This window comes from Bicyclus anynana, chromosome 20, assembly GCF_947172395.1.
Source record: "Bicyclus anynana chromosome 20, ilBicAnyn1.1, whole genome shotgun sequence".
Taxonomy (NCBI): Eukaryota; Metazoa; Arthropoda; class Insecta; order Lepidoptera; family Nymphalidae; genus Bicyclus; species Bicyclus anynana.
The window spans coordinates 5,507,298-5,534,673 of NC_069102.1; the positions used below are offsets into that span (position 1 = coordinate 5,507,298).

General features: G+C 35.3%; 3 protein-coding genes across 3 annotated transcripts in view; 2 read left to right on the forward strand and 1 right to left on the reverse strand.

The window, feature by feature from the left end:
- Positions 1-1,653: 1,653 nt before the first annotated feature.
- On the forward strand, positions 1,654-3,305 carry LOC112052752 (AAC-rich mRNA clone AAC11 protein). Its single transcript, XM_024091948.2, has 2 exons — positions 1,654-1,733; positions 2,249-3,305. Exon 2 carries the CDS (start codon positions 2,254-2,256, stop codon positions 3,262-3,264), a length of 1,011 nt encoding a protein of 336 aa, XP_023947716.2. The 5' UTR covers positions 1,654-1,733; positions 2,249-2,253; the 3' UTR covers positions 3,265-3,305.
- A 660-nt stretch (positions 3,306-3,965) lies between these two features.
- The window catches only part of LOC112052743 (ceramide transfer protein), a 56,888-nt gene continuing 33,477 nt past the window's right edge, over positions 3,966-27,376 (reverse strand). The window contains exons 7-12 of the mRNA XM_024091935.2: positions 16,612-16,794; positions 15,551-15,657; positions 15,292-15,413; positions 14,208-14,389; positions 12,888-13,011; positions 3,966-10,317 (exon numbers count right to left, since the gene is read on the reverse strand). Coding sequence (XP_023947703.2) covers positions 10,190-10,317; positions 12,888-13,011; positions 14,208-14,389; positions 15,292-15,413; positions 15,551-15,657; positions 16,612-16,794 — 846 coding nt within the window. The 3' untranslated portion in view covers positions 3,966-10,189. The remainder of the gene's footprint in view (positions 10,318-12,887; positions 13,012-14,207; positions 14,390-15,291; positions 15,414-15,550; positions 15,658-16,611; positions 16,795-27,376) is intronic.
- Positions 20,676-27,376, forward strand: part of LOC112052742 (RNA polymerase II subunit A C-terminal domain phosphatase) — a 53,163-nt gene continuing 46,462 nt past the window's right edge. Inside the window, exon 1 of the mRNA XM_052887637.1 lies at positions 20,676-21,358. The gene's annotated coding sequence lies outside the window, so the exon portion shown is untranslated. The remainder of the gene's footprint in view (positions 21,359-27,376) is intronic.

Sequence of the window (27,376 nt, forward strand, 5' to 3'; positions counted from 1 at the left end):
TTTAGGTATTGTATTACTGTATTAGTGCCGTGATAGCCCAGTGGATGTGATATCATGCTTAAGATTCGGAGAGCGTAGGTTCAAATCATGGGCAGGCAACTCCAACTTTTTAGTTACATATTATGTATTTTAAGAAATTAATTATCACGTGTCTCAAACGGTGACAAAAACACATCGTGAGGAAGAACCTACCCTACCTGAGAATTTTAATTCTCTTCGTATGTGATCCTGATCCCTCTCAATCTGAGAGGAGACTCTTACTCATCAGTGAGCCTAATATGGATTGTTAATGATGATGACTTACTACTTAGGTACCTACTCGTATTATAAAAAGTAAGGGAAACTTATCTGTAAATGAACAAGCGAATGTTCTTCCTTGCGAATTCCTTAATTGGGTCCAAATAAAAACACGACCGTTGAGCCGTGGCTACTTGTCAAAAAAAGCCAAAATTCATTTATTTCAAATAGCATTAGTTTACAAGCTCTTTTAAAACGTCAGGTAATAATATTAAACTTAAGATAATAGTGATAATAATCATTCGAAAACTTAAAATTAAAGTTACGAGGGTTCCAAACGCGCCTTGGTCTGAGAAGACCAACCGTCTGATCATCAACTCTTCAAGTCATAGAATGTGATTAGGTTCATAATATTTCAAATAATAGTCGTAGGTACCTACCTACAGGTTAACATTGCAAATGAGGTCATCATCATCATCATCATATTTTAAATAACAGCCCACAGGGCCACGCTTTCCGGTATCCGTGGCGCAGTGGATTTACAAGACGGATGTCCTGGATTCGATCGCCAGCTGGGCTGATTGGTTTTTTTTAATTAGTTCACGTTTGGCTGGTGGTAGGCTTAGTCCGTGACTAGTTACCACCCTACCGGCAACGACGTGTCGCCAAGCGATTTAGCGTTCCGGTATGATGCGGTGTAAAAACCGAAAAGGAGAAATTTCATCCAACTCCTAAAAAGTTAGCCCGCTTCTTAGATTACATAATCATTTGCCATCGTGAGATTGCAGTCAAGGGCTAACTTGTAAATAATAAATAAAATAAAATATACATATATGTTAATTTTGTAACAGATGTTATTATTGGGCTTCCAAGAACATCGGTCTCGAGTCGCCAGCATCCAGCGGCACCCTGCAACCCGTTTGATATCTTCGGTCCACCTAGTGGGGGGTCGACCAACACTGCGCTTTTCAGTGCGGGATCGCCGTTGTAGCCCCTTGGGACTTCAACGTCCATCGGCTATTCGAACTATGTGGCCTGCCCATTGCCACTTCAGCTTCGCGTCTCGCTGAGCTATGTCAGTGACTTTGGTTAGTCTGCGGATCTCCTTATTTTTGATTCGATCACGCAGAAACTCCAAGCGCAGATCGCTCCATCGCCCGCTGATTGACTTTGAGTCTTCTAATAAGGCCCATAGTTAGCGACCTAGTCTCGGAGCCGTAGGTCATCACTGATTCTTCAATATATGTATCTAACCAAGATTCGACTGCAGTGGGGTGATTTCCCCATTTGATCTTCAAGTGTCTGCAAGTGGCTATTATGAGTAATCAGAATTTACGTGGGCAAATCACCATAGCGTTGTTCAGATGCTGTTATCAATCTATCATAGACGATAGATAAGATATATAGATAATAGATAATGGATTAAATTAGCATTGACCTAGAACTCCTAGAAGGCGACGCGACAAGGCTAAGAACAAGGACTCCCGAATCCTCAGGTACGCAATTGTTTTATTTTTTTCATATTATAAGTTCCTATATTATCTTACTAGCGGACCCGGTCAAGCTTCGCTTTGAATGTGCACTTACTTCGCTTACCCTAGCGTGGCAACTTCACCCTTTTGGCTAGGTGCTAGGGCATTACGCAAGCAACCAATAAGCTATCGGCAACAAACAAAAACGTTAGTTGCTTAATAAGAAGTTCTTATAGACCTATACTTGGTTTTTTATAAAAGTTTTTTAAGTAAGATTAGCAGTGGCGTGCACTTGTAAAAATACAATGCCTAGGTACTAGGTACTATCATTTGGACACTGTACTTACCCTTGTTATAAATCTTGTGCACATCACTCAGTCTAGGCTTTTTTTTTATTTATCTTATATTTACTCCTTAAGTACCTTTTCTGTTTCTTGCGGCAAAGGACACGGATTCAACCTAGGCCCTCTCCACCTCAGTCCTATTCTAGGCTAATATATTTAAGCTGTTACGCTATTTATTTAAATTCTTTGTTTCAGGTAAAATGAAATTTTTATTACTACTCGCGTTTGTGGCCACGGTAAGCGCGTTACCTCGTCTAGAACAAACCAGTCCAGCAAACGACGCACCACTTGAGCCATGGGGCCCGTCAGAAGGGTCAGGAGATGGAGATATTCCATCGGAAAATGGATCAGGTCCATCTTCTCCACAACCTCACGAAATACCAGAAGAATCAGATGAAGATGAAAGTGATGAATATGAAGATGATTCCGATGAAAAAATAAACATTGGCGATTTAATTAACGCTCTAAGCGGCATCAGAGAAGCTCTTCATCAGAAGATTCATGACAAACTAAGGCAACATAAAAACGAGGATTCGGATCCTGAAGATGTCAATAATGTGCCATCAGAAAGAGTTCCTGCAGACGAAGACAACTCAAATGATACGACCGCTGATGCTCCTCTACCAGGCAATGGCACTGAAGGACCCAGTTCTCCTTCTTCAAACAATACTGATTCAGGCAACAACACGGTATCCAACCAAAGACCTAACATTAATTTTACTGCCATCAAAAACGAAATACATGAAAAAATTGAGAACATTCTATTGAACATTTTACGTCCATTGCTGGGTAATAACAGTGAACCAGAAAATGGAACAGCTGTCAATCTTCCTCAACCAGGCAACAATACTCAAGCTCCATCCAATGAAACTGGCCCTGGTGATAATGGCAGAAGACCCCAAGATGTAGGACCTAGTAACAACTCAGTTATTGCTCCTCCTCAACCAGGGAATAATTCTTTGCCTCCACCAGAAGTTAATGCTTCCAACAGTGGTAATGAAACAGATGAAGCCGAAATTTTAGCTAATGAACCAGCTACTGTTGGTTCAGGACCTAGCTCAGGTAGTGAAGTGATACGAGGATTTCAACCAATTAATGTAGAGCCAGCATCGCAAAGTCAAGTGAGATTTGTTAATACATACCCTGTAGGAGTGCCTCTACCTGGACTTCCGCAACCTGATCCCACTGTTCCTCATCGTCATCGTTACTAAGATATTGACGAAGTTCAACATACAGTTTCAACTTATAATTATTACATTTATTTAATTTGTATGCATTATTTAATTGTTATTGTTATTTTAAATATCTATTTTGTATTTATATATTTTTTTAACATTCTTTTTTATTTCCATTCCACTAATAAAGTTTTTGTATAATATATCTAAAATGTTTTTATTTTAATTCATTAGCCAGGTATATTATAAAATATACCTGGCAAATGAAAGTAGACTAGACCGCCAAATTTAAAAAATCATTTAAACAAATTAAAAAAACATGCGTTTTCACTTGTATAAATTATTTTTTGTTTGTGAATTTACCTATAAATAAGTATTATAGCTTTATATTTTTCAAAATCAATGACTCGAGCTCTGATGTGGAACAAACTCCCTCGGATATATCAAATACAACCATCAATCCTTTAACTTCTAAGTTGCGTAAAATGTTATTTAATTTTGTTAAGATTCCTATTTCATGAGATTAGATAAAGTAGAGTGTGAAACGTGCATAACTTGGCATTAAAGCATTCGTGTCTCTATTATAAAACTCACTTCGTTCGTTTTATAAAATGCACCTCGTACTTTAATGACCATCATTATGCAACCATTTCATAATCTACTATTATCGAACCAGAACCAGATACCAATGCGGGTAAAACCTCAGGGCACAGCTAGTGTTCAAAAAAAAGTCTCAGTTATCCATCATAAAACATTTTATTATAAACAATAATTAAAAAACATATTTAGACATGCTACCTAAGAACATAAACCACTTGACGAGTATTCGAAAACAAAAGATTTTCAAACGGAACTACAAACAATACTAATTCGTTCAATGGACATCCACCATTTTTAAATTGTGATGACGTCACACATTCTTTTTCTGAAGGCCTGCCCGATTATAGGCTTAGGCATATTACCATCTTTAATGTTTGTCACATTAGAGATGGTAATATGCCTTAGCCTAGTTCAAAAATAATATCATCATCATGATCTAATAAAGACTGTACCAGACTTATCCAATCGGAACAGAACTTATTATACACTTATCCCCTATAACCATCGATCTCCTATTAAAAAGTGGATGCACAATCAGCTACCAAAAAACTTCCCCACTCAATGAGTGCCATTTGCAAATTCAACCTTGAACTCAATTCTTAAGGTTGAATTTGCTCTGAATATGGGATTTTATTGACTATATTTAAAGGCCATTAGGTATAATTTTCTTTAACAACAATTCTAAAACTGTCAAATCAAATTGGCCAGTTTTTAAGTGAAATTTTCTACATGATTGTGCGTCCTTTTATTGTAAGAGGTATAGGTCCAATGCCTATAACGCAAAGAACAATAAAACAAGATACGACGGCCGCGTGGCGCAGTGGGTAGTGACCCTGCTTTCTGCATCCACGGCCGTGGGTTCGATTCCCACAACTGGAAAATATTTGTGTGATGAGCATGGGTGTTTTCCAGTGTCTGTGTGTATTTATACGTAATATAAGTATTTATATGTAGTATATAATTGTATATTAATATTATAATATCAACTATCTTAGCACCCATAACACAAGTTACTCTGTATACTTACTTTGGGGCTAGATAGTGATGTGTATTGTTTAAGTATTTATTTATTTATTTATTTATAGACGAAATATTCAAAATTGGTCTTTCTCGCTCTAGTAAACCTGACTTTTTAAGTGGTAGCAAGAACAGCAGTTTCAGAATAAGCCTGGTCCAATATTGGTCTCGTCAAAAGAGTTATGTTCAGAGGCAGGCATTATAACATACAACTCCAACATTGCTTTATAAATGCAATCTAAATACCCTTCTCGCTCTCTTATTTTAGGTATATTTGAGACACAAATGATAAATATAAACAACATTATCAGCGAAGGCAAACTTATCAAAGAAACTAAAAATATATTATATATTTCAATATAAACAAAATTGTATTCATAATTAAAGGAATAATAATAAGAGTTGACCGGAAAAATCCCTTTCGAATGAAAATAAGATATTATTCAATTAGTAGGTATAATATAATCAATCAACTGGCAACATTTTTGTCGAGTTTGTATTAATAGCATGTAGGCCTAGGATGGCTATGACACATTGTCTACAAATAGCGGCAGGATCAAAAATATAACTCTCTTTAATTGCGATAGAACAAAAGAGAGAGCGACATTATCTCCCGCTATTGGTCGACGATGCCTCCTTTCGTCTGTATTCACGAGATAGCACGTAGAGCGCATCTACTGTTTCTCGGAAACTACAATATATATCATAAATAAATATAAAGGGGTCCACAAACGTAGACGCATGACAGAGTGGATGAAGCATTTCTTCCGTAGTATTAATTATCTCGTTTCCCTCTTAACATTTAGTGAAAAGCTACAACAATAATCCAACGAGCGAGAATCGTTTGTAAGACATTGCTTAACCATGCAGATACTAGGCAGTAAGGGTATAAATTCAAGTGTACTTAAAAAAATAAAAGAAATGAAGCAGACATTTAACACTTTTATACTAATGAAGTTTCTTTTGTATTATGTGGTATAGTATAATTGGAAATAATCAAAAAAAACTTCACCTATCACAAAATTGTAACGGAGATGGGTCTAAAACTAAAAACAAATAAGATCAGACATAGCGTCTGACGTAAAACGTCTACGTCTGTGGTAGGCCTAAAATTCTACAGTAAATCTGGAATGAAAAGAGTTTGCTTGTCAAGAAAATACTTGTTAAATATAATAACGACTTCGTCCCTGTGTAATAAATAAATATTTATTTAACCCGTACTTTATATTCATCGAATATTGAGCTTTTATATAACGCAACGCAATAAGCATAAAATACGAGATATTTTCAGATAACAATATCGAATGAATCAATATTTATATTAATTCATATTAAATACTTCCAAGAATTTTGTAAACAATTTTAATTGGACAATAAATTTTACAACATCAATAAGTTTTAAGGTCCTCAGTTCTGTGCGAACTAAGACATATGTCAAGGCAAAATAAAGACAAAAGAGACAAAGACAATCGAAAATATCGAATTTTATTCGTTCCGATGGAACGATCGGTCACTATTGGTCGACAATTGTCTCCTTTCGTCTAGAGACATGCATATGTCGCATCAAAAACTTACTGATCATAATAACCATTTGCCACAGTGACCTTTTGTCTTCAAGACGAATGATATTATATTTTAATATCCTTCGATTTGGACGGAAGGTACTCACTGTGTGAAAATAAGTTGACAAATATTCATCTTATTTTCACGTATTCACTATGACAAAAAATTACAGTGAGCTGGAGTCGTAGACAGAGAAGTAAATAAGACGAGAACAGATAGCATCCATAGCAATTCTTCAAAAAACTTTCTGCTGGGACGCTGTAAAGAAACGCGACAAGGCGATACTCGATATTTTTCAGGCACAACGACAGGCCAAATTAGACTAGAATTAGAACATAATTTTTTGACTGTTTTTCACCAAAATTAAAATAATTATTTTGAGATAATTTAAAAAAGCAGACGAACTCGTACTTTATTTATGGCATTATTGATTTAAGTAGAGGATCTGAAGTAAGATTAAGCTTTACACATCTGCTTACGGGATGAGGGATGAAGAGTTTACTTTATTGAACAAAATAAATTGTCTAACACATTTAAATCTCAACTTGTTGCATATTATAAGCAGCCACTTAGCTTAAAATACATGGATGAAAAAATGGTGCTATGATGTCAAAATCTAATAATATCTTTTGATTGACAACGGTAAAATCAGTTGTCTATTTATTTCTCTGTCTACGGCGACCGGAGCAAAAATTGAACTATTACGATGTATTTCCGTTTATATAATAAATATGTTACAGTATACTATATCTGTACAAGTGTGTTAACCAGGCCTGTACAGATACAGTCAATGACTATAACATGTCTTCGCGTGATTTGACTTTAATATTTTACTTTTTACTCAACATATAAATTTTACATAGTCAGACATACAAGAACTTATATATATATTCTATAATATAATACAATTTACACCAAATATATCCTTGAAAGACCCCACCTATATATAGTATATAGACACGATATAGTAATTACATAATATTCTACCTTACATTCAGACCTTATTCATCAAATAGGAGTGTAAATATATTGGATTTCTGTACAGGGAGAAATCTTTACACTAATTATACAAATATAATATATTTAATACATACTACGGTTTATATGACAAGTTAATTTACAGGTCACGAATTTTCAGTTTTCTTATAACAAGTACACTTTGGGCACCAATGTGATTCCAATCTTGGAATCCATAAAAATTCCAACACTAGACTGGAATGAACTTCCGGTCTGGAAATTCCAGCTTTCAATATTCCAACGATAGACTGGAATGAACTTCTGGTTTGGAAATTCCAGCTTTCAATAGTAAGGCGCGGTCAGACCATGGACAGAGGCTATAGCTACAGAAGTTTGGCGGGATGATAGACAATTAAAGACAATAAAGACATTACCATTTGTGACGTAAGCATCACAATAAAAATATTCTGACGTTTTCAATAATATTCAAATTCACCTTTTGTATTGTGCTTCTAAACAAATGATAAGAAATCTTTTTTAGCATGATAAATACTCGAATAATTATTTATTTTTAAACCATTGAACCTTAAGCTAATAAAATATCTCGCAAATGAAAATAATTACTAATTTATTCATCATAATTGATTCTATCCAATCAACCAATAATGATAGCATTTAACAATTTCAATTACTTATTTATTCCAATTGTCCATTATAAAAACCATTAATTAAAGCATGATGTAAAAAAAAGTACATCTATACTAATATTATAAAGCTGAAGAGTTTGTTTGTTTGATTGATTGAACGCGCTAATCTCAGGAACTACTGGTCCGATTTGAAAAATTCTTTCAGTGTTAGATAGCCCATTCAACGAGGAAGGCTATAGGCTATATATTATCCCTGTACTCCTACGGGAACGGGAACCACGCGGGTGAAACCGCGCGGCGTCTGCAAGTCACAAATATCACCTCTCCCGCTGACCGACCGAATCTTGAATTGAATAAACGTGGTCATACATAAAACATTTAAATAAGACAGAAGAAAAAAAAAACAGTGAACATTTGGGCAGGGTATGTCGCCGATTTATGTAAAATGTAAACATTAAAAACCACCGTAAAATATATTCCGCAGACCTGAGATACGCACAACGACATATCTCGAGACGGGGGAAAGACATATGTCGACCAATAGCGGGAAAGTCGAAACTATCGCTCTCTCTTTCGGAGTCCCAACACAACGTGTTACAGACAAAATAGGGTAGTTGACTCATATCATATTTTATGTAAACAATATTAATTTTGTGTAGTACATGGAATAAGGGTCAGAAATATAACGATATTAATTAATAAAAATTAAGGATTTCTTATAAAACTCAATTTAAATAACGCGTATTTTTTTAAATTTTCCAATTGTTAAAAACGCTGTCGTCCATTTTGTGACGTCACTAAACTAATATTTTTGTCAAACGCTCCGTTTGTCAGGGGTTTGTTATAGTGACGTCATGAAACAGTTGAAACATAGACCATCATGGCCGACAGGCATTTTGGCTCGTATTGTCAAAAACATATTTAAAAACTAAAATTTTCATGTAATCACGTCAAATTTCAAAAAATTAAAAAAAAATCAATCTAGTAGAACGATAATGAACTATTTAAGACGATTTAAAAAAAATGTCAACGAGCCTATTATAGTTCTGTCTGCTCTGCTCAAGCTAGCATTACACTGTGCTGTGCTGACCAATACACTGTCGTGCTAGCAGTTGAATCGTCAGTTGCGATGACACGCAAGTAATTCACGTCAACGACTAAAAGAGACCGACATTTTCTGCGATATTATTAAAGCTCCGGCGGCTGGGACAACTCGGCCGCTATTGGTCGACTGTTTATATTGTTCTCTATAACGAGATATGTCGTAAACGCATGTTCGGCTTACTGACCATAGACAACGATACAAATATTTATATTCCTAGAGATCCAGGATTTTTTTTTACACAAAACCAATATAAAATCGTAGGTTTCTTATTAGTTACATACCGAATCGAGTTTGAAACTCTACTAGCGAAAAATTGGCAGAACGAAGGAATTGCAATTCTCTTTGATCAACAGTTCTCAATTACTGTCGATAGTAGATATACCAGTTATCAAACGGTATACGCATATTTTACCTGGCACTTAACGCTAGCCATTCACCGCCCAATAAGTCCACGTGCCTGCAGCGCTAACGGCAGCACATCCGATAGAACTGATCGTGTGTTAGTCGCGACCAACACACGATCAGTTTACGAGTTATTGGATGGTGAGTGACTTGATAAAGATTCTCGCATTGGAAATTGAATAAAACTATCATCTTTATTTCATTCACAGACAAAATAATCTTTTTAACATAAAAACTGAACCGACTTCAAAGACGTATGTTAGTTATTTAGAGTTTAACACAAATATACTATAAACCGATTTATATGAAAATGAAATGTGGACAATCCGGAAGATTCAATCTCTTTCGAACAAAAAAAATTTAAATTGATTAATAAATGACGAAGTTATGTAACTGCTCCTTTTTTTGAAGTCGGTTAACAAATGTTTATGACTTCACACTAAGTATAGGGGAGGCGCATACTGAGGTTATGAGGACTATTTTAACCCCTCAAAACAATAATTTGTGAATACGAGTGCCAAGTAATAATAATGTCAAATACACCGATATTATCTTTATAGTGAATCTGTAGTATTAACCGTTAATAATAAAAAAATACCCTTATCAAAAACAATTTGAAAGTAGAAAAAATATTTCAAGCAATATTCACATTGCATTGTATGGGTAGTTGCTACATGACTAGCGGCTTGCCCCGGCACTGCTCGACCACGTAGTTGGTGAACCTTTTGAGGAATTTCGGGTACTCCCTTTTGTAAACCGCACGGAGGACTCCGGCGGGGGCCCAACCACCCGGATTCACTGCAAAAATAACATAAAATTGAAAAATTTGAAACTCTTCAAGGTCATGAAATTATCTATACTTATAATAAAACTGGTCGAATTTTATACAACAATTTGAAATTTCGCTTAAACCATTTGTAACACTTAACGTTGCCGTGGCATAGAGTACTACTAGCGCCATCTAGAATCTATACTTATAATACGAATTCTATACATTTTGTGCATTTTGTACATTGAAGATATTATGGTAAGCATTATATAATTGATACAGAAACTAAAAATATTTATATTCGATTTTTTTGTCTGTCTGTCTGTGTTTTTTTGTTATTCGGGCATCACGCTGAAACTACTGAATGAATTCAAATGAAACTTGGCACGGTATAAGACCATAACACAGAGAAGGATACTTTTTATTGCGAAAATAAAATAAGAAGGGGGTGAAATAGGGGTTGAAAGTTTGTATGGAAAGTCCTTCATTTTTAGAGTTTTCATAAATCATAAAAAAAATACCAAATATAATGGAATTCAATAATTTTTAAAATTCAAACTCTAAAGTGGTGTAATAGAGATTGAAAGTTTACATTGATTTCTACGCGGATGAAGTCGCGGGCGTCCGCTACTTTTATGCCATAAATACATTTGAGACCCCACATTCACCCCCACAAATTTTGAACGGCTCAACCGATTTTCATCAAACAAGTCTAAAAACACTCACACATAAGTCACCAAATACAAAAAATAAACTAAATTGAAATCGCTTCATCCTTCGGCAGCTATGGTGCCACCTCAGACTAATTAGATAAAGACCTGCCTCGCAAGACATTATTTTTCTGTCAACGTATATGATCAACGATCTTATGCGATTATAAACACTGTTTCTAAGGAATCGATGTTTCGTAGTTTACAATCGTGTCCGTCGGTTAAAAACCTTCGTAAAAATACCTTTTTGTGTGTGTTATATGGTGTAAAAAACGAACAAAAACTGCTAGTTTAGTATAAAATATGTATGAAATCTGAGCTAGTTTTCCTTAGAAAATGGCAGAAAATTTTGTTCGTGAATTTGGGTGCGATACTAGTCCTTATGTATTCAGTCTGAGGGTGCCACAGACAGATTGACAGACATACACGTCAAACTTATAACAGCCATCTTTTTGATTACCATGACACACACAAAGATTGATTCTGATTGGTGGAATGTAAAATAAATATTTGATGTTTAACACAATTTTACTCTAATACAGTTGACGTGACCCTTCAAAGGTTATTTGCCTTCGCGTGTACAGAAATAATAAATTAAAATGCGAACACCTGCATTTATTATTTTACACCGTAACGATTTGTTTAACGCCTCACTACAGATCGTTCACCTTTTATTATCAATGTTACAAATACAACAATATTCTCACTATATCCTTGCGTAGAAAGTGGAATCATTATGAAGAGAATACTCTTCTAGCGCGGAGCTCTTATCGTGTGAGTAAAAATTGTATTGTTGATCTAAAACTCATAATAATACTGTGTTTAGTTTTACATTTTAATTTTCTATGCATTTCGTGCTGTAAATGATTTTCTTTATAACCAAAATCTCGTACAGTCTAGCAACTCTTTTTAAATTATAAATTGTTTGTAATTTTGTGACTCTAATTTGTAATTAATGAGTGTTCTTTATTTGCAATATGTGAGCCACAGAATCCTCAGTTAAGTTTTAGACATTCCTTTCAGTAGTTTTTCTACATAAAATTATCCGTCATACTGACCAATATTATGTGCGGGAAACTGAAACTATTCCACTTCCTATGACGACACAGAGGAACTTATAAGGTCTTACAAGTAACTTATCTTTCACACAGTCATAATCTCCGTATATCGCTTTAACGGTTCTTTACATCAACACACACACGCACGCACGCACGCACGCAAGCACGCACGCACGCACGCACGCACCCATGCATGTAAGCACGCACGCACGTAGGCACACACGCACACAGGCACACACGCACGCACACACCTACACATAATGGGGATGATGACTAGGTTTGAATTTATAGATTTTTATGATACATTCAGGTAAATAAGGTTAACTAATTTATACATAAAAAGCAAAGATTGTCTGGATATTTCCAAAATAAATAAAATTATAAAATTTCAAAATCTATTAATTTTTTTCATCGTAATTAGATGAATATTCATAGAGTTTTAGCTTCCTTACATTAAATGTGACATTTTTCAATAAATGAACTATAAACATAAACGCACAAATAACAAAGATATTAGTGATATTGTTTGAACGCCCATACAAATCAAGCAAACTATCAGCGAGCCAACGACGTCACTAATTCGTGCCATTTTGTATGGAGCGTTTTTCAGGGATCCGTGGCAGCGCCGTAAATCTGACTCTTTAAATCCCTGTAGCTCCGAAAGTAATGATCGCAGATATCCTGTTACTTTTAGAAAATTGCTTTACCATTAGCATACTCTTAATTTATATACAATTTAAAAATCTGTCAATAAATTAATAAATTAAAATAAATTCACAAATCTTATCTGAATTTTCAAAACTTCGAAGCTATAAACAATGAAGGCAATACCTGTGCTGCAGTAGGCGATGCTGGTGGAGATGTTGTCTCTGCTGGGCGTCTCGCCGGCCGGCCACTGCGTGCGGCACGCCAGGCACACTGTGACGAACAGGCGGATGCACGCGCCGGTGTTCGACTGCAACGATACATACTGTTTTATATATACCGAGACTAGCTGACGCCGTGCGGTTTTACACGCGTGGTTCGGGCCCGTAGGAATACGTGGATAATATACGTGAAGGCTTCCTCAATAAATGGGCTATCTAACACTGGAATAATTCTTCAAATCGGACCTGTAGCTCAAGATTAGCGCGTTCAAACAAACTCTTCTGCTTTATAATATTAGAATATACCTAGATTTATACGCAGCAAAAGTATAGAGAATATGAGATTGGGGGAAACCAGGAATACGGTTCCAGATGAAAATCAGCAGTATGCTGAGCTGGGGCCATTTTCTAGGTTATGTCACACATTGCAGGGAAGTTCTAGATATTGAAATAAAGACATATTTGAAGTGAAATTTTTATACGAAGTACGCACATTTAACTTGCAGAGTAAGTTGGTGAATGCAATACGAAAAATGCAATCGAGACTTTTAAGATGCGAACTGCCATCTATCTACAGGCACAGTGTTTGTTATTTTAAACTACCAATAGATGGCGTTCTTAGAGAACTTTGAAACAATTCCTACACTTCAAGAACCTGTTGCGTGTCAAGTTGTATGATTGAGGCGTTTTTATTTTTATTTATGAGTCATCCCGCTGCGACGCCGCTGCGGATGCGCAGATGCGCTTGAACGTCTGGTGGAACACGATCGCGTCCGACGAACAAAGTGTCACTCACAGGATACTCGTCGTTGGTGGTGGAATGGTTGGTGACGACGTAGGTGTGCTGCGGCGCGGCGCGCACGTGCGACCAGAACAGCGCGTCCCGCTGCGACGCCGGCCAGATGCGCTTGAACGTCTGGTGGAACACGATCGCGTCCGACGAACAAAGTGTCACTCACAGGATACTCGTCGTTGGTGGTGGAATGGTTGGTGACGACGTAGGTGTGCTGCGGCGCGGCGCGCACGTGCGACCAGAACAGCGCGTCCCGCTGCGACGCCGGCCAGATGCGCTTGAACGTCTGGTGGAACACCATCGCGTCCGACGAACAAAGTGTCACTCACAGGATACTCGTCGTTGGTGGTGGAATGGTTGGTGACGACGTAGGTGTGCTGCGGCGCGGCGCGCACGTGCGACCAGAACAGCGCGTCCCGCTGCGACGCCGGCCAGATGCGCTTGAACGTCTGGTGGAACACGATCGCGTCCGACGAACAAAGTGTCACTCACAGGATACTCGTCGTTGGTGGTGGAATGGTTGGTGACGACGTAGGTGTGCTGCGGCGCGGCGCGCACGTGCGACCAGAACAGCGCGTCCCGCTGCGACGCCGGCCAGATGCGCTTGAACGTCTGGTGGAACACGATCGCGTCCGACGATATCGCCTCCACTATGTTCATCGTTTCCAATGTCGCTGTAAAATTACTCCAATAAATACACAGAACAAACACAAAAACAGACCATCTTTAGATGATTACCTATACAGTTATAAAGGTGTTGAATTATAAAGGTACTATTTTAGTTATTCCTTGTTTACAATAAAGTTACGTCGACTTCTGTTCAATAAGTTCAAATCTTAAGAACAAACTTTTAGTCAGCGTTTTGACAAGTAGCAGCATAAAAATAATCTTTAAGAATATGAAACATAGGTGAATAGGCTCTTCTAGGCAGCGCGCTCCAAATTATTTCCGCATTACTGCTTTCCTTGAGGCATGATTGTTTAAAAGAGCGCGTCTATCCCTCATTTAAAACGTTCAGTGGATATTTAAAAATAAATCAAGTAAGTAATTACAATTTGTTTACAATTATTTATACGACGACTGCGATCGTATTACACCACATGTCGATAGTATCAAGTGTTGCATAAACGCGTATAAAATTGTTCTTAATTGTATTCAATCAGGTAACATTTTTGTCAATTTCAAAAAACAAATGTTGTTTGTTATGTCCATTGGAGATAGGTGAGCATAATAATTTTGAACAATGGCAAGTTACCCAGGGGCTAGGCGGTGCAATGCCCCATCAAGCTCAGGGGTCCCTCGAATCCTTACCAGAATATCGCAGAACTGAATTTCGAACGAAACAGATAAAATATCTTAGAATTTTTATGTATTTATATACGAGTATATATTTATTACTTTCACTGGGTGATTTGGGTCGAAATATTGACACTGTAGTTTAATTATTTATCGAACAGTTTAGAATCTAGAAATTAAAATTTAATTGAATTGTGATTTCCAATTCTGCCACAAATGATAACTATCCGGTTGATCCGTTGAATATTTTCTAACATTATTTTAACCATAAAGTACTTACTCTCCCATTCATATCTGTACTGAGGGTTGAAGAAATAGTGACACATCTCTCGCGCCGAAACTCCGCGCACTTTGTGCATCGCCTTCAGGGGGTCCATCACCATTCCATCTACTTCCACTTCCCTAAAAATTGTAAACTTAATCATTTTACCCATCTATAGATAAATGACATAATGACTAACTAGACTTCGTTGATTTTGTTTTTTCAATTTAATTATATTACATTTTAGCAAAAAGATATATTTTGGTCGATTCTTTACCTTCTATACATCCTCATGTCGCCTTCTTCAGCAAACAACTGCCAACCTATTTGACCTCCGACTCCTTCAAACGCAGCTTGCAACTGCTCCGTCGATATCCTGTCGATCTAAAAAGAAAACAATTGTCTAAAAACAACAATCAATCTGAAACTCGACAGGGAGCGCCTGCGTCTCTTATCTTTAGCTGTTTATGTCGACTAAAGTCTGCCAGTCATGGCTCACGGTCTTGTCCAGGATCCCCGCCCAGTTAGCGACACTGTCCTAAGATGTCTATTCCGGTAGCCCTTAATGTCGTACACAAAAGTGCCTCCGCTTAACTACATAGGGTACAATAGAACTAAACAAACTCTCAGACTCCTGGGTTTTAAATTAGCCCAGTGTCCATCTTACACTGACCACAGCGCGTGCACAGTGAGCCGGTTGTCAAATCGACAGGCAAACGCATCTCTTACCCTTAGCCTTATTTCTCTGTTAAAGTCTGCGACTCTTAGCTGGCGGTCACGGTGGGTCCAGCTTCCACATCCTGGCAAACATGAGACTGGCCCAAGATATCTATTCCGGTAGTCCTTGTGTCGAACGTACAAAACACACTCTCAGACCCTTGGGTATTAAAATAGCCCAGATCCCCCTTACCTCTAGCCACAGGGCATACACAGCACCGGGAGCATTACGTGTCTCTTAGCCATAACCGGTCAGCTAAAATCTGCTAGTCTTGTAAATAGCAGTTTATCGCCGCCTGGTTAACGATATTGTCGCCGTCTTCGTCACAGAAAGTGCTTGCACTTGGTTATGCTGGGTACAATAGAACTAAACAAACTATTACACAAGAGGTTTCAAATTAGCCCAGTGTCCACCTTACCTCTGGCAACAGCGCGTACACCAAGCAAGCGAGTTGTCGGCTAGGGCAGCTCCACCTCGTCGGTCATCACCTCGACAGGGAGTGACACGTCTCTTAGTCTTAGCCGTTATTATCGGTGATCGGTGGTGAGTTCGGGTTCCAAGTCAGTGATCTAAGATGCTCTTAAACCCTTGGTTTTCAAAATAGTCGAGTGTCCCCTTACCTCTGGCCACAGCGAGTGCACAGTGAGCCGGTTGTCGATGCTCGGCGGGGGCAGCTCCACCTCGTCGCGCGTCACCTCGACAGGCGGCGCCACGCGCGCGCATCTTTCCTCTTCCATCTTGTCGAAGCCGGTCTCCACCGCATCGTAGAACTCGTCGTCCGGCAACGTTGAATGCGGCCCTTCCTAAAAAAATACTTGATCATAAATAACACGGAATTAACAAGTAAGAAGCGTTAGCTTTAGCGTTTTCTGTTCTGTGATAAATTATATGTACATATAGATCCCTATTTTCCTTGGTCGCGCTTTAACATGAGAACGACTAAACCTATTTAATTTATCACATTTTTATATTTACTAAAATTTTTAGAAGATTCTTGCGAAAAAATTAATTTTGGAAATAGTGGAAAGTTTTGGTCCCGAGACAATGCTATTGATTCCGATTAGTGTGCGTTCCAGTAAGGAATTCCATACTAACTGCTGGTCTATACTGAACGGCTCAAGTTGATACGCCGATCCTTTTCGACTAGATATTTGTGCTATAACTATCAGGTAGAAAGTCACCCATAGCTTGCATTTGCGTCACTTAGCGCCCCACATATTATTTTTGTATTCCTCAATACACGAGCTTAAATACAATATACAAGAGAACATCTAATACATAGAATATAATATAATAGAATACATACAAATATATTTATTCATTATGTATCTATATCATTCCATGGATCCACCGTGATTGGCCGGGTCCATCGCGAGGCAGAGAGAAAATCTCCGAGCCCCGGGACTCGTGACAAATAGGTGTAGGGTTAAAAATATCCTATTCAGTATACTATACTCCCCTACTCCGCTAGTGTTGTTATGCGTAGCCAAATTGGTAAGATTCTACAAGAGCAGCTTTGAATACCCTAATATAGAACTTGTTCTAATATAGAACTTGTTGCAGTTCTAGTGTGGCAAGGTCTTTAATGGATTTTGCTGGTAATCCTCTCCTACCAATCAAACCGTATAAATAAGAATCAATTTTTGAATGTCCCTATTCTACCAAAACTTTTGATGAAAAAATATGCGCGTTTACATAGGTCTCTTGCTTGATTGAGATTTACAATTGGATCCGGTAAATGGTGAAGCAAATGGGGTTTTTGGACTGTTTATTTTTATCCGTTTTGAATGAATGATTGATTTGTTTACAAAAATGTAGGTCGATGGTGGACACGATGGTACAAATAGAATATTTCTATTCCTTAATCAGAATATAATTCACCAGTCAATGTTTTTATACAAAATAAATAAACAAAACGGTTCACATTTGAGTTTAAAAAATACTTATAATACATTAGTTTAATAATAGCCTTCCAAGTACCTAGGTTCGTGAGACATAAACATTTATCATTAGTTTTGTTAACAAGGAATCACGAAGTATTGTTAGATAATCACATATCGCATACAATAATAGAAACTACAATATAATGTGGAGCATACAATAAATGATAATGAATTCTGCTAGTCGCGACATAGCCTACATACTGGTACAGTGTGTGTAGTAATAAATTTCGCTGATTGCACGTACATTATCTAATAAACGCAAACTGTTTTCTTGATTAGATCCACTGTTGAGTATTTATTTAATAAAGGTTCTATAGTGTGTGAGCTAGAGCTCCACTTTAAAGTCTTTCAATCAATACAAATATTATAAAAGGGTAAAGTTTGTGGATTGTAGGGGGTAGTCTCTACACAACGGATTTTGAAAGTTCTTTTAACACTATAGAAAGCCACGTTATTTGTGAGTATTTTTACAAGAACGACAACTACGCGTAAGTTATATAATAAACGCAGACTGTTTTCTTGATTATATTTCTAGTTCTCTCTCTTAGTTTTCTAAAGAACCTTTATTGAATAAATCCTTTGACAATGAGCATTTATTTAAATTCTTTAAATTCTTTACTTTGCTAGCTAGATCCACTTTAAAGTCTTTCAATGGGATAACTCTTCTGTTTTATATAAATACAAACTTTACGTAAATAACTTTGAACATCCCTTCTGCTTTATATAAATACAAACATTGCGTAAATAACTTTGAACATCCACGCATTTGAATGGTAATAATTAAAGGGCTCCCTGATCTGATGGTAAGGATGGAAAACCATTGCAACACCATTTATAAAAAAAATATGAAAAAATCAAAAACAAGTAAAGGCTAAAACAATTGTGACGAAAGTTGAAGGACGATAAATGCTATAAAAGGCTCTCATTTTGACATTGAAAACAAACACTTATAACCAGTATTTTATTTACAGCACAACAGAATGCCAAAACATAAGCAACAATGCAATTAGAGGAATAAATCCATCGCTTATTAACATTCCGGAGTGAGGTGGATTCCAGTTTAAACCGAAGGCATGCCAAGGGTATGCGGCGACGTGCCCCGAAGTGGCGTGCGGCGTTCACCCCGTGTGACGTCATCGACACACCCCATCGCCACATGGCAACACTGGGCAGTTGATGCCTACCCTTGCCGCATATACAAACAGCTAAGATGATATATTACCTACATGTAGTGGCTGTCGTGTGACGAAATTTGACCATCCTAATAATAAATGTTGGTTACGCTTTCACACTGTGACTACTGATCCGATTTGGCTGAAATTTAGAAATTAGACAGATTATACCCTGAATTCATACTTAGGCTTACCCAAATTCGATCCGTCCGATACGTAAAGTCCTTTTCATGAAACAAGTCCCGCGGCTAAAACCTGAACTAAAATTGACAGCGCCTTACACAAATGACAATAAAAATTGAGCGCTATTAAGACATTAGCGCTGCGTCTACGGGACTTGTTTAATGAAAAGGATTTTACGCTGCGGATCAGTGGACGCCTGTCACTAAATCGAGTAGCTCCGAAAGTAATGATCGCAAATACCCTGTTACTTTTATAAAATTGATTTACTATTAGCATACTCTTAATTTATATACAACTAGTGGACGCCCGCAACTTCGTCCGCGTTTAACTCAGTTTTTCAAAAATCACCCGAAAGCCATGGATTTTCCGGGATGAAAAGTAGCCTATGTGTTAATTCAGAGTGAAATCTATTTCCATTTCAAATTTCAGCCAAATCACCTCTGTAGCCGCAGCGTAAAGGAGCAACAAACATACACACCTACTTACACACAAAGTTTCGCCTATAAAATATTAGTGTGATTGTAAGAGGTAAAGTTTGTGTGGTTGTAGGGGGTAATCTCTGGATCTACAGAACCGATTTTGAAAATTCTTTCTCCAAACGTACTTTCCAACGCACGGGGGTGTAGCACAATCAACTTTTTGACGACCTCCGTGGCGCAGTGGTATGCACGGTGGATTTACAAGACGGAGGTCCTGGTTGCGATCCCCGGCTGGGCCGATTAAGGTTTTCTTAACTGGTCCAACTGTTACAACAACTTAACTGGTCTGGCTGGTGGGAAGCTTCGGCCGTGACTAGTTACTACCCTACCGACAAAGACGTACCGCCAAGCGTTTTACCTTCCGGTGCGATGTCGTGTAGAAACCGAAAAGGGTGTAGATTTTCATCCTCCTCCTAACAAGTTAGCCCGCTATCATTCTCAATTCTATCATCACTTACCATCAGTTGAGCTTATAGTTAAAAAGGCTAATAGACGCATGTGTTTTATGTGATAGTTATTATTAGGAGTTATTTTCTGATATAGTAACAGCCTTCTAAGCGTTATTCACGTTGGTTCATTTCACAGGTTAATTTTGTCCATGGGCTTGTAACGCTAGTCTAATTAAAAAAATTATAGAAGAAAGTACAACTCAATGTTTCTGAGCCCAACCTAAGACCTCGTAAACCGATGCCACATATGCTAACCACTGTACTGGACCAACGTGACAATACAAATTAACATAATACTAGGTATTTGTTACATACAAGTGTTAGATTTTTAATTATTTAAATAATTATAAATACATAAGACAACATATAAAAACTCCTTCTTCCAGATAAATGTTTTAATCTGTACTGTTTATTAATGATTATGGTTTTATTCTGAGGTTGGTAGGGTATTGTGATATATACTCTATGAAAAAAAAAAGAGGCGAACATGCGATTATGTGGCGTGAAGTAAATTTAATTAATGTATTATCCATCTACCAAAGTAACGATTTGTTTAAGAATGAGTAATAAGTTATTTGAAATACAGTTTATACATTCCAGCTTGTGTTATTTTATTCCATTGCTTTTATCAGAAGTGAGAGTACCTACGAACACGATGTCATTACCTACATTAAAGTCGATCTACAGAAAGAAAATGTAACGGCATTTAAATGAAGTGTGAATTTGGGAAACAGTGGTTTACATTACGAGAAATGCGATAAAAATCATACGTGTGTACAACCATTAAGTATGTATACCACTGACGGCTATGGGACGCACGCCGCACTGGTCCCGGTAAAAGTATTTATGCGATGTCGGTTGTCGATGCTTACAATATCTAACAAGAATGAAGAAACGTAAACGTAACACACTTATACCATGTTGACGATATTTATGAGCAAAACAGTCAAACAGTCCAACAGCACTCATAAGAGGATATTATTTGAAAAACTGCGAGAGAACAGAGAAGAACGTGTAAATTAATAACAAAATACAAAGATGCATGTGTGGTGTTAGCTGCAGAGTTATATGAGATGGAATCCTGTTGGTTTGACGGATGAGAAATACCAATGATGTCTAAATATATTAAACTAGGTGTCTGGTGAGTTTTATTATTTTGATTAAACAGCCTCATAAATTATTCAGTTGTGACGAATATGAAATAAAATTACAAAGAATAAATAATCACTAGGTGAAACTAAGTATGGTTGATAGGTTGTCAGTTTGTCTGGCTTATTGTCAAAACATTTTTGTTAGATGACTATCTAGGAAACCAAAATCATTTAAGTGAAAAGTACACACACACACACACACATACACACTGCTCAAGAAATTAACGTATGAAGACAGACCACTCTAGGGTTGTTAGGATGTAGGACACTGGCATAATGTAATATTGAGAAATCTTAATTATAGAACTACATTACATCCGTTGCTGACATGGGACTAAAATGAATTAACTAAAATATTGTTTTTTTTGTGCCTGTAACTTCAAACTATACATTTGTTATGACTGAATAACATAAAAATTAAAAATATATGAAGTTTTATGTAATGGTTCAAGTATTATTTTAGGCCTTGATGTAGGTACCTGATAACAAGTTTTGAGACAGCTATTACAATATTTTCAGATAGGATTTGCTTAGATATATCATTATGTAGATTACTGTATGTACTTAATATAAATTTTTTTAAATCTTTTAAGAAATTGGATTGATAGATTTCTTGAAAAATAAATTTGTAGTTATGTTTGAAACCTATTTAACTATTCAAGCGTTGACAACATGCCTTCAGCCTATTTAGTATAGAACAGTTATTAACAATCTGCAGCAACACAGTAAATGATTCTTATCCATGAATATTATTATATTCGGCTTATCTACAAGAGTACTAAGAGATATTATGATATTCTTCTTAATGAAATCTTATAATTAATTAAATTGGAGATTTTTTTTTAGGGTGATATTAAAAAATTACTTGTGTGACAATTGAGTAATAAATAATTAATTATAATAATATCATTGATCACAAATTGTCTTAGAGCCCAGTCTGTATGGACTTCAAGTAAAGAGACACAGATTGCCATAAATAGGTTGTAAAATATTTGTCTAAGACATATTTTGACAGTTTTGTGGGTGGGTGACGTTGGGCTCTCTTTTCATTAATGGTCATGTGCAGATGTATAGATTCTACATACAAGTAAATTAACCATACTATTGCTGTTGTTTTAGATTCAATCAATCAGTTTATTATTTGCAGATACACTAGTGTATTTAATCCATGTCTCATTTGTTTATTTCTAGCATTTTATTAGATTGCAACATTTTGTATAATTATGAAAATTAGTAATTATTATGGGGTTGTGGTTAGAATTATATATTCGGATGGTTACAATGATATGTGCATAAGGTTTTAACTAGGGTATACTAGTACACTAAAGGTAAAAAAAAAAAATTAGAAAATTCCTTGGCCAACATATTAAGTGGTATAGGTTTTGAATATAGATTTGTATTGGGTCCTTAGGTAGTCAGTACATTTGTGCATCTACAAAGTGCACGCCACCGAGTTGTTGGTACCTGCATGCAACTGATGGGTGGTCTGCATCAAGTATGAATCAATATAGAGACTTAAATCATTACATCAGTAAAATAATTAATGGATATAGCCAAAAAAAAAAAAAAAAGAAATTTAACAGAGTTAAAAAAAAAAAGAATATACTAAAATTAATGAATAGGTAAAACCTCTGATAGCAAACTAGAGGTATATAACAAAGGGGGTGGTCTGGTCTAAGACAGGTTTATGCTACTATTATTACAAAAAAGGGGGTAGTCTGAAGATAATTATACAATAAATAGTCAAATATCATCTTTTCTTATCTAGTGATAACTACTAGGATTGGATTACATACTAAAATTATTACAATCATAAATCGCAATATTTTCAAGAAGTCTTTATTATCATTAAAAAAAAAAAGCATTTCTTTAAGAGAAAGAGTCTTTTGTCTGAATTAAAGTAAATGGATAGATTAACACATGTTTAACATTTTATTTCATTTTATGTACCGGGTCTAAGGTTCATTCAATTATAGACTGATTTTCTCTTGGATGCTAGGTATGCTAGTTATGTTAAATTAAATTATTTGTCAAACAAGTATGATATTTATCTGAACGATTAAGTGACTGAGCTATGTGATACTGTGTGAAAATATTTGATTACAGATCCGAGATGCATGGATATTGATTGATGAATATGGGATATATGAGATTCTCATGATAATCATTGGGTTGAACACAGCCCTATTCGACAGTTGACCCAAATCACAAAGATGAGAGAAGTTACACTATGTATTGATAACACACGATTTAAATTTAGTATTTTTATTTATGATATGATGATATTATAATTATGTATTATATTGAGAGTTATTAGTTTTGATATCATATATACATATATTTTAAATATTTGCTCACATCCATGATGTTATTCATTAATTATGACTTACTGATGACGATTTGTGTTTTGGGAAAATTTTAATATAAGAATAGATGTATTACACAGGCCGACACGATTTTCGTTGTCCAAGATATAATTATTTTTTTTCTACTGATTTTGTAGTGCTGATTACGAAATCAGACCTAATTTTATCATATCACATCAGATTTTTAGTAAAATTAAGATATTCGCTAGTTTTGATTTTTCAGTGAAATTTTCGAGTTTTGGCACTCTTTCTTTGAATTAAGCAACCTCTCATGAGAAATTACTTCAGTTATAACAACGACACACCTATTTGTAACGCGTTTTGTGGAAATAAGCTGTTATAGTGCCTTTGTTAAAAAAATATATATATATATTTTAGTTAATGGTTTTTTTTGTTGTTGGAAAACGTCTGATAAACATAACGTCTTCTATAAAGTGTCACAATAGTCCAGATATATTTTGTTACATTTGTTGAAACTTTATGATTCTAAGCAAAAACTGAAAAATTTGTGGAAAATATGTATAATAAATATGTAACTTATTTTGACTTCAAAATACAAATAAAATCGTGGACTCTGCAGTTTGTACTAATCGTGTTGAACAATTAAGGCAGTGGACACTGGACATACAGCAAAAGACAATCTCTACCTTTTGGTACTACCTATGATATAGTGAAAGCAAGACAATCATACAGATATTGTTATTTTTGCTGTATGTTAGAAGCTTTTAAAGTAAAATTTGTTTTCCTTTTTGTAAAAAAAAAATTGATGTGATAGAGTAATTGTGCAGGTATTTTTGTGTTCAAAATACTATAAATTACTGATAATTTTTACTGAAATCAAAACAACGTTCAAAAAGTATTCATTTGTCGGCCGGTGTTATCGATAATATTTTAGATAGTATTATAGTATAGTAGTGTTATGACGACTAATATACCGTTATTTGTTTTGTGAATGATTATGGATATATTTGTTGTATAATAATTTCTCTATTGATTATTACACAGCAAAATAAAATAAATAAATAAATATAAAAAGATTCCAACGAATTGATAAACTCCTTTTTTTTGAAGTCGATTAAAAATGTATGTATATGTATTTATATCTGATTTTATATTTTGATTATCTTCTATCACATGTCATCTGGAAGTCTAACACGATCATGAAGTCCTGTAACTATATTAGTTCTGAACTTGATGGTGAGGGGTTCGGTGCAGATGCAACACATCATCTGGAAGTCTAACACGATCACAAAGTCCTGTAACTTTACTAGTTCTTGACTTGGTGGTGAGGGGTTCGGTGCAGATGTCACACATCATCTGGAAGTCTAACACGATCACAAAGTCCTGTAACTTTACTAGTTCTTGACTTGGTGGTGAGGGGTTCGGTGCAGATGTCACACATCATCTGGAAGTCTAACACGATCACAAAGTCCTGTAATTTTACTAGTTCTGGACTTGGTGGTGAGGGGTTCGGTGCAGATGTCACACATCATCTGGAAGTCTAACACGATCACAAAGTCCTGTAACTTTACTAGTTCTGGACTGGGTGGTGAGGGGTTCGGTGCAGATGCCATTAATCGATGATGACGAATTTGACAAATATAAATAATGTTTTGAAATGATGAAAATAGATAAGTTGATTGACAAAAGCTTCACATGAACATTATGTTTATTTATAATATGTATCACTCTTATTCTTATTTAACATTTTTATGATAAAAGTATATAGAAGAAATCAAGAATTTCATTATAGTTTCATTGGATTCTTTTAAATAACTTATGGGATGCTGTGTGATAATTAATTATAAAATTTTATTGTTAACATTGTTCTATTTATAGTTGATATTATAGTAATATCATAATTTCATGATATTCTTGTGTTGTTTGGGGACAAACTTTTAGTAAGGATGGCCGAATATTAGAAGATAAAGACATTACATTTGTAAATATTACATATCGTCTATGTACTTAATGCTTTAAATTAATCTACTACTCTGTCTAAGTTAATTACAATATTTAATAAGTCTCTGTCTAGAGTAAAGCTCCCTCTTGTCATCTGGAAGCTCAGACAAATATTAGAAGATAAAGACATTACATTTGTAAATATTACATATCGTCTATGTACTTAATGCTTTAAATTAACCTACTACTCTGTCTAAGTTAATTACAATATTTAATAAGTCTCTGTCTAGAGTAAAGCTCCCTCTTGTCATCTGGAAGCTCAGACAAATATTAGAAGATAAAGACATTACATTTGTAAATATTACATATCGTCTATGTACTTAATGCTTTAAATTAATCTACTACTCTGTCTAAGTTAATTACAATATTTAATAAGTCTCTGTCTAGAGTAAAGCTCCCTCTTGTCATCTGGAAGCTCAGACAAATATTAGAAGATAAAGACATTACATTTGTAAATATTACATATCGTCTATGTATTTAATGCTTTAAATTAATCTACTACTCTGTCTAAGTTAATTACAATATTTAATAAGTCTCTGTCTAGAGTAAAGCTCCCTCTTGTCATCTGGAAGCTCAGACAAATATTAGAAGATAAAGACATTACATTTGTAAATATTACATATCGTCTATGTACTTAATGCTTTAAATTAATCTACTACTCTGTCTAAGTTAATTACAATATTTAATAAGTCTCTGTCTAGAGTAAAGCTCCCTCTTGTCATCTGGAAGCTCAGACAAATATTAGAAGATAAAGACATTACATTTGTAAATATTACATATCGTCTATGTATTTAATGCTTTAAATTAATCTACTACTCTGTCTAAGTTAATTACAATATTTAATAAGTCTCTGTCTAGAGTAAAGCTCCCTCTTGTCATCTGGAAGCTCAGACATACATAAGACCTACCTCGCTAGATGTTGTTTTTCGTCAAAGTACATGATTTACTTGTATGATCTAATGCGATTATAAGAACTGTCTCTGTAGAATCGAGGTTTCATAGTTATAACTTTATATTAACATAACTTTTAGTTTAGTTTAGGAATGACAAAATGACAGACAATTTTGTCATGAATTTGGGTAATTGGACTGAATCTGGAAGTGATTAAAGATTGAATTTATTTCAAATTTGTAAAAACAAGAATTAACATACCAGTTTAACTGAATTTAAGTGTTTGGATTTTTATCAATAGAATCACTATCAAAATCTGTATAGGTCTGTATTCACAATTTGTAAATATTGAATGAGAAATCTGTTAAACTATAATTATATAATTCTTAAAGAATAATTAAATGTATTGTAGGGTGTTTCAACATATTGTTAAATCAAGGTTTAAAATTAGAAAATATCTGTAATGACAAAATTGAATTTTACTACTTGTAAATCAGTGAATTTAGCAAGTAGTAATAATAATAGATTAATTGGGACTCACTTTTGTTATAATTAGAAATTATTGGAGAATTAATGAGTTGTGGTAATAAACATAAATTAAAATTTTAAATACTATGAGACATAGTTCAGTGAATCTTTATAATAATGTAATGTTAGAATTTATTTGTGTTTACAAAGTTTGAGGACAAACTTGTAGTCAGTATGGCCGAATGTTAGATTTTTAATTATTTAAATAATTATAAATACATAAGACAACATATAAAAACTCCTTCTTCCAGAAAAATGTTT